At 49.6% G+C, this 8,759-nt stretch overlaps 1 protein-coding gene across 1 annotated transcript; it reads left to right on the top strand.

Annotated features, from left to right (window-relative positions):
- The first annotated feature begins 5,840 nt into the window (after window positions 1–5,840).
- RPS23 (ribosomal protein S23) lies at window positions 5,841–8,003 on the top strand. The gene is made up of 4 exons (XM_069777682.1): window positions 5,841–5,982; window positions 6,331–6,490; window positions 7,281–7,401; window positions 7,808–8,003. Exons 1-4 carry the CDS (start codon window positions 5,979–5,981, stop codon window positions 7,952–7,954), a joined length of 432 nt encoding a protein of 143 aa, XP_069633783.1. The 5' UTR covers window positions 5,841–5,978; the 3' UTR covers window positions 7,955–8,003.
- Window positions 8,004–8,759: the final 756 nt, after the last annotated feature.

Here is an 8,759-nt window from a genome sequence, read left to right as displayed (position 1 = left end):
GTGCTGTTTCCAAACAGCTCTGAAATTTCTCCTTCCGTATGATAACCAGAGAAAGAATTACATGTATTTTGAAGTCTTACAATACCTTCAGAGTAATAGTATTATCCCCATTTGACAGATGTGAAAGCAGATGTAGCAAGCTTAGAAGTCAAGTATTTGGAAGTGGTTTCCTTTCTTCAGCACTAATTTAGTTTGTGCATGTCCAGCTTTCCAGCTCAATTGTTTTTATCCTTACAGATAACTCTAAGCAAGACCACAGTTGTTAAGTGCCCACAGAATTACAGTGCCTCTGTTTCCAGACTGTCAGACCAAGACACCAAGGTGCATAGACATCACTGTGAATGCGGCACGTTGCTTCTGGGATGGGTCATTCTCAAAAGATACGTGGGTCACAGGCACTGCAGACCCTCTGTCCTCATCAGCTTTCTCAAAATATATGTCAGCTCTGCTCCTGATGGCAAAGAAGAGGGCAAGGCACATGAGCTGACTCCTCAAACCCCATGACCCCGCTCTCCACACATTGCTCACTGTCTGCAGCTTGCATTCAAAGGGTCTACACAGGACCAGGAAAGCTGAAATCAGGATACTTACTGGTGGACCAGGTGCAACGACAGTGCTCTGCAGCACGCTCATGTGCAGTCTGGCCACCATCATGAACACAGCCACGGATCTGTGACCAGCCTGGAGGGAACGCTGGCGCCCAGGCAGAAATGGGTTCTTGGAACCCAATTTCAGCGTGGGCAGCTCACCCTCAAAAGGAAGCTCGGACCAGCACTTAGCTGACGTTTCATCACACTGCACCCTTCTCCACCTAAATAGCAGAGAGCAAGTAATCACAACCTGCTCCTGCTAACAGCTATGTGTACTCATGTATGTATATACCTATCTATGTACATGCATAGCCCACACCCACCCACTGCTTTCTTGCTTGGCAGCTGACATCAGCTAGCTGCTGATGCGATCACACAGTTAAGACCTACTTCACTGATTAAGAGCTCCTGTCTGTTGCATTCCAGATGTAAGATAAAGATAGGGGCTTTAGCATCATAACTATTAAAAAGGATTTACCATCTTAATTCATTTCTCCTTCAGTGATACAGAGAGTATTTGCTAATCTTAAAAATCTCTCAACAGCTTGTCCTCAGTAGTACTGCTTCTATCCAATTTAAGGAGGAATCTAGATACTTATGTGAGAATCCCAGCTTAAAAAAAGAGATAAGGGAACCTAGTGATAAACAAGTACCCATTGAAAATAATCTCTAAATTTTCTGTGAAGCACCAGAAATGTATGATGCTAAACTTAGAATAATTACACCAGTACAGAGACATGGCTCAGCTGAAAATTTTAAGCAGCCCTAGGAAGAGGCAGAAGTGTCACACAGTCTTCTAAAAAATGTGAAGCCACTAATGTCACTAGCCTGTTAAATGTTTCAGTACTCCTGACCCATAGCACCTCCTAAATAACTGGGGGGGGGAGGGGGGGGGGGAGAGACACAGAGAGGCTTTCTGATGGTGCCTTAAGATTTCATCCATGTGCTGCTATTTTCTAAGTGTTCTTCATCAGCACAGGAGCAACAGCTAAGAAATAAACACGCTGAAATACAAACCAGTATGGCACGAATTAACAAGTCATGTGTCCTTTGAGGACACAGAAAGGGAGAGAACGTTGTATAAACCATGGCAGGCCACAGTTAAAGTCAGTACAGGCTGAATCCAAGCTAATGTCCTGTGGTCCATTCTGTGACAACAGAATGTATCTTTAACTTTACTTCCAGCCTGTGTGTTTCCACGGTGCTATCAATTTCTAGCAGGAACCTGCCTTCTTAGACCACCAGTTTCACATAGTGAAAGAGGGGAAACATACATGTCAATTTGCCCAGAAACAAAGCAGGGTTTGCAGACAACAAAGAAAACATGCCACCAAGCAAACAATCAGAGACTGATAGGTTAGCCAGTCAGTATTGCTGGCATCCCACACATCCCCAAACGTGTCACCACAGTCCAGCAAACCCCCTGTCAAACCAGATGATTACATAAACATTGATGGAGACCCCAAGATGACAGCTGTTCTGCCTGATGCTGCAATGATTATACACACACTGAGTTTGCATGCAATGAATGAGACTGCAGACATAATTTTAAACATGGATAATTTATCTCTTGGCTAGCACCTCCTCAGACAATGGCACAATCTGTTTTCAACACAGTTTATAGTTACCTTCAGGTGACATGTCAGGTCGCCATGAACTGAGCACCTTTCTAAAATAGCATGTCCCAACCAAAGTATGAGGTATCAGTCACTGTACAACGTACTAGCATGTAATGTATCGTTACTATTGTTTTACTCTGAGACATGCATTGTTTCTCTGGTTCAGATATATTCACAATGTACTGACAATGCAACAGAAGCATGGACAGAAAATTGGCCTCAATATATAGAAAAAGCTTGTCTCAGTTCCAACAAAATCCTCTCTCTGGGCAACCAATTTGCCTGCAGGTCTTTCAGGCTTCATCTCCACCACGCAAGCTGGGATGATGCAAAAATTCATCCTGTTACAACTCTCTTTCCTGCCTCCCTTCTACTCCTTCCACCCTTCCTAACAATCCCCAAAGATGCCATCCTGTCCTGAGGAATCTCCATACAGACTCCAGGCCCTGCCACAGCTGGTCTGGATGGAAACTGGATCAAGAATGAAGCTTCCAATTCTTGGTCAACCTTCGGGGGAGGGAGGGGAACCACACACACACAAAAAACCAAAGCAAACCACAAAAAAGCTCAGTCTGCGTTACAAGGTAGATCTACCAGTGTGGAAGGAGGTCCCAACACTTGTCTGCCTCCACTCCCCTGGAGAATGTAAGTGGCAGCCAGAGGGTCTGGACTGTTGTACACCCATCAGTGCTTCCTAAAGCAGCTGCCGTTCAAGTGAGAGAAGGCCACAGCCTCTGAGGTACCACACAAGGTAGTCAAAGCCGTAATTCTCCCTCCTCTTCGTTCTTCTCGCTGCTGGAAGAGGCGCATGAGGAAACACTGACAGCATCTCACACCACCAGGAACCTGCGGGGGGGGGACGGCAGCGGCCGCCAGAGGCGGCAAAACCGGCCCAAAATGGCGGCGGCGCGGGGGACGACGGGAGCTGTAGTTCCCGATCCGCCTCGGGCGGAGCGGGGCTCGGGCGGCCGCCGGGCCGGGCGACCGGGGCTTGGGCGGCGGGGAGCGAGGGACCTGCTGCGGAGGGGTCGGTCCCTGAGGGCCTCCCGTTGAGGCTTTGGCTTTACAGCTCTGCGGGACGTCAGAAATCAGATTTCGCAGGGAACACTGGAGATCAGATTATACCGGGAGTTCTAAGATAAATTGTGGGATTTCGGGTGGATTTATCTGCTCGGCCAACTGAACATTTAATTTTAGAAGCGCTTATGTAACAGTGCTGGCGATCTCCAAAGGAAACAACCCGCTTCCACCCAGCTGCCAACAGTCCTCCCGGGCGGCTGTTTCCAGCAGAGTTACTAATTTGGGATAGTTCACGGCAAAAACACCTCGCCAGGGAGAGGAACGACCCCCCGAGAGCAGGGCCTTGCGGCCACCTTCGCGAGCCGCGGGGCACCTGCGGCCGGGAGCTTCGGGGACGGGGACACATCCATGCCTGGCACGTTGAGTGCCGGGGGCTGGCAGGGACTGCCCGGGGGGCTGCCCCACGTGAGGAAACTGCTGCTCGGTGGCCGGGTTGCTCCCCTGTCAAACGGACCCGCGGAAGCGGAGCAGCCCAACTCTCCCATCCGGCAAAGCGTTAGCGTCCAGCTGATCCAGAACGGCAGGAGAGTAGCAGCCCTCGCTCCCAACGGCGGTTGCCTGAACTTCATCGAGGTAGAATAACCTGCACCCAAAACCAATAAAGTTAACTGACGCAGCGTAACCACTCAGGAATAGTAATGTTCCTCAACCGACACTTTGGGGAGCGTAGAGCTACCGTGTTCTGCTGGTTAGTGAACAGAGACTGTGGAATCGTTGAGCTCAAATTTTCCAACTTGAGGCTATTTCAACACACTTCGGGTGCAGCTACTCCACTGTACGTACAGCTGTAAATTTACCAAAGCAAGTGCTGGTTGTTAGCCTTGCTTGACTTTATTCTTATTTGTTACTGCAATTAAATCATACAGTTGTTTTTAACAGTCTGGTTACTGCCAAATTCTAGGAAAATGACAAGTTCTGCTTGCTGGTTTTGGTTGGAAGGGTCACCCTGCTGGCGACATCCATGGAATTCAAGGCTGTCAAAGTAGCCAATGTTTCCCCGTTGACCTTGTACAAGGGCAAGAAGGAGAGACTGAGATCCTAAGTTCCTTTTGTGCAAACTAGAGTACTAATAAACATTTTAACCTGATAATTTTTGTATGCCTTTCTGTGTCATTATAAATGTTTTGCATATACAAATATATCTTCTGCATGTTATTAAACACTGGGTGAGGTGTCTGAGTGAACATTTTTGCAATGGATAACACTAACCAAACGAGCTACTTCTCTTTGGTTTTGGATCAAATGAACAACACTAACTTTGAAGAACATGGTGAAAGGAAGAAAAACTGTCATAACGGAAGTGTCCCGAAGTCCTACTAAAGTTTAAAAAGAAACAGCAAAACGTGCAGTAGGATCACCTCATCTCTTTCCTAGATCTTAATGTGTTAATGAGTATTTGTGCACCACATGCCATAGTTTGTTTCAGTATATTCACTTTATTTATTCAGCAGTTTCCTTCCTAGTCAGCTTTTAAGTATTCCTAATATTCTTAAGATCGTAAAGCAAAGCTGTAGCATTTTTACAAGATTAACTTCCCTGTTCTTAAAATCTGCAAATAGCAATTGCATTCTCCACACTGGAATTGTGTCTTCTGAAGAGCTGCTTTCTGCAACAGTCACATTTGCTCCTGAAACTGCTGCTGGGCTTTCTGGTTTTTGTTTGTTGGGGTTTTAATTTTTTTTTATTATTATTTAATGTTTTTTGATTGTTTATTCTATCCAGATTGAATGTAAAAACAGCCCTGCATAAACACAGAGAGTATGTATTTTGTATTTGAGCTGTAAACACAGGCTCTGTGAGTAAAGATACATTTGCATCTAATTACTGACCCTTCACAGTAATTCCAGAAGGGGAAGTGGATGTTCATGACTTTCTCTTTCAGGGAGAGTGGACCGCTTCAATGAGGCAGGTATGCCTGTTCAGTTGGCATCTGCAGATTGCTAGTTTGCCGGCATGGACCAACAGCGGCTTTCAAAATTAAACAATGCTCGTATCTGTTACAGGCTTTTACTCCGGTGTAGACCCACTGGAAGACTTGGGGGCAACGCAGTTTTTCTGGTCAGAAGCACGAAATCCTGGCTCAGCTACCATCAGAGCTCCCTGCTACCTCCCTCGCCCACCCCGCGGCACACTCCGCTTTTGCTCGCCTGGCCAGCGGCCTGGCAGGCGCCTGCCGCGTACGTCCCCCGAGGAGCCAGGGGAGCCGAGGGGCTCGGTGAGCTCCAGGAACGCTGTGGGAGAAGGAAGAGGCCTGCCAAGCTGCAGCCGAGGCCGCCCCACCGCCAAGCGGGCCGATGCCACCGCGCTCTCCGCGCTTTTACCACTGCTCCGTACCTGCCCCCCGCCGTCCTTCGCACCTCGCCCCTTCCTCAGAGAAGCCCTTCCGCTGCCTCACCTCGAGGGGGGCGTCTGCCCTGCCTGCCTGCCTGCCCCCCTCCCTAGCGGGGTCGCTAACTCCCGGAGAAACCGCACTAAAACAAGTTAAAACCAGGGACGCGTCGCCGCCGCTGCCCGCTGAGGGAGCCCAACTCCCGCCCTCCGGGCCGGGCCGGGTCGCCCCACCCGCTGCCGGGCGGGAGTTTCAGTCAGGCGCGGCGCGGGCAGCCCGCCGCGGGGCCTCGCGGGCGCAGCTAGGCGGCGCGGAGCGGGCCTCCTGCCCTCTTTCGCGCTCGGCAGCCGCGGCGGCAGGATGGGTGAGCGCCGCGGCCGCAGCCGCGTGGGGCCGGGCGGGCTGCGTGGGGTGGGGTGAGGCCAGGCCACGCCAGGCCAGGCCGGGCGGCACCGCGGCGGGGTCCGTAGCGCTCTACCTTCCCAGCCCTGCCGGCCTGCCGCCGGCTCTGGGCCCTCCCGCCGCCCGCATGGGCGGTAGCGCCGCCGCCATTACCCACTCGGGAGCGACGCGGCCGGGCCCGGCTGCGCCCCCTCCCCACGTAAGGCGGGGGTGGCCGCACGCCCCTGGGCCCCCCCCGCGGGGCCCGGGGAGGGGTGTACGGCGGCGGGAGCGGCCCCCCCCCTCATCCCTCTCCGGCTCTGTTCCGCAGGGAAGTGCCGAGGCCTCCGCACCGCCCGGAAGCTCCGCAGCCATCGCCGCGACCAGAAGTGGCACGACAAGCAGTACAAGAAGGCCCACCTGGGCACGGCGCTGAAGGCCAACCCCTTCGGCGGCGCCTCGCACGCCAAGGGGATCGTCCTGGAGAAAGTGTGGGTAGAGCTAAGCCGGGGACCGGGGGGGGACACACGGCCCCGCTGCGCCTGGCTGCGGGGGCTGGCCGGTGCGCGGCCTGGGGGGGGCGGCTGCCCTGGAAAGCCAGCCGGAAGATGAGGCCTTGGAGAGGGACCTCCAGAAGGAAGCACGGCTGAGCTGTTTCGTTTTCTGACTGCGTGAGAGGGCTTGCTGCCTGTAACGTGCCACGTTTCTGCTAGCTTCTGGGTGCTAGATTGAAAACGGTTGGGTTTCCCAAGCGGCAGTGCTGAAAGGTTTTTTTTTCCTCGTGCACGTGTCACTTTAAGAATCCTGCTTATTGAGAAGCAAAAGAATAAAAATACCACTTAGTTTAGGATTCCAGGGGTGGGGTGGCCTGGATTTTGTGTGTGTGTGTGTGCGCGCCTTGTCTCAAAGATCCCATCTACTTGTCGTCTAGTCTTTTTTTTATTTTCTTTCCTAATTATAAGCTTGGGACACTGCCAGTGCTCTAAGGTGGTTCTTTTTTGTTTGGTTGGTTGGGTTTTTTTAATTTCCCCTCCAGATTTTTATTTACTGAATTAGTATGTGTCTGTAGGTGATTAATTTTAATTTTTTACTCTAGCTTAGCAATTGGGCTTCCATATATCAAGTAGTTCTAAATAGATAACTAACAGGTTTTGGTTTTGAAGTACAGATACAACTTGCACTTAGTACAAAAGAATACAGTAATTTGTGATGGTGTAATGAGTATCTTCTAGTTCATGAAACTGATTTTTGCTAATCTGTTTCCATGTGCTTCCATTTTAGTGGCGTAGAAGCTAAACAGCCCAACTCTGCCATCAGGAAGTGTGTTAGAGTCCAGCTGATCAAGAATGGCAAAAAAATAACAGCTTTTGTTCCCAACGACGGTTGCCTGAACTTCATTGAGGTAATTTTCAAGAAGTCAGTCTATGAAAGGTTGTAGGTCATAGTGAAAAAAACCCACATAATCGACAGATTTAGGGGATGGTTAGACAAGGGTTCGTGGCATTCTGCACCACGTGTATCTTAAAGCTGTAGCTGCAGAGGCAGATGAAAAATTGAGGACGTTTTCGTACTTTGTGCTTCTTAGCAGCTATGCTCTTGCTGTAAGCTAAATGACATCTTGGCTTATGTTTCCAAAACACTGAAGGGGGCAGTAGGCCTTTATTCATGTATATTTATCAATAGCGTTCAGTATTTCCACCCGTTCCTTAGAAAGCCTAGGGTATGGCTCAGATTTAATGCTAGCCATTTCAGAAGTATGTACCGGTTTAATATTGATAGCTCTGTAACTACATGGTCTTTCATTGCAGGAAAACGACGAAGTTCTGGTTGCTGGTTTTGGTCGGAAGGGTCACGCTGTTGGTGACATTCCTGGAGTTCGCTTCAAGGTTGTCAAAGTAGCCAATGTTTCTCTTTTGGCCTTGTACAAGGGCAAGAAGGAGAGACCAAGATCATAAATTTAGACCAATTTGCCAAGAATATCAATAAAATTTTTGATTGGAAAAACTTCTCTGCTTGTTATTTAAGGCTTACAATTTTTTAATGTTTATCTGCAAGTGACATAGTTCAGACATGGGCGTGTACTGTCTTTTTTGTTGTTGGCAGCTGGCTTTTCCTCCTGTAAGAAATGGTTTGGTGTTGAATGACAGAAGAGAGCCAGAGCATCTTTATAGCTAGCAGGTGAGCTTGCAAAGCACTTTTTATTTCCAAATTCACCTTTGTGTTGTGTGGAGCAACACAGCTGTCCGCTGGGAACTTCAGAGACTTACATCGTAGAATGAAGAGGTGTTTTAGTGCTTTGCGGACCATCCCTGATTCCCAGTGCCTTCTTGAAGGCTTCTTCAGCTTAGTAACTAGAGTAGCAACTGTCCTGCTGTCAAGATGGACTGATAGATCCCTATGAGGCCTCTGTCCCCTCATAAACCTTTCTTCCCAAAAGCTGTCATGAAGAGGGCCCCACGAAACAATTTCTGCACTGCTGTGCTGCCACTTGTGCAGAACCATAAAGACTTTGAAGCTTGGGTCCAAGTACAACACTAACACTGAGCTAATTGGGGCTCTGACCTAAGGAAGTAGGCTGCGTTGCAGGAGAAGGCAAAGGTTTCCAGCGTTTGCTCGGTTACCTACATAGTTTACAAGGGCTGGAGTGCTGTTAAGAGCATGGGGAAGGGGAGCATTGTGTCACGCTGGCACATGTCCAGTACAGCGCTGACACATGCTATGTGCACCAAAAGTGCAAGTGGGCTAACTATTGCTTTGGTG

Source organism: Haliaeetus albicilla, chromosome Z (genome assembly GCF_947461875.1).
Source record: "Haliaeetus albicilla chromosome Z, bHalAlb1.1, whole genome shotgun sequence".
Classification (NCBI taxonomy): Eukaryota; Metazoa; Chordata; class Aves; order Accipitriformes; family Accipitridae; genus Haliaeetus; species Haliaeetus albicilla.
This window is presented reverse-complemented; position numbering and strand designations above follow the sequence as displayed.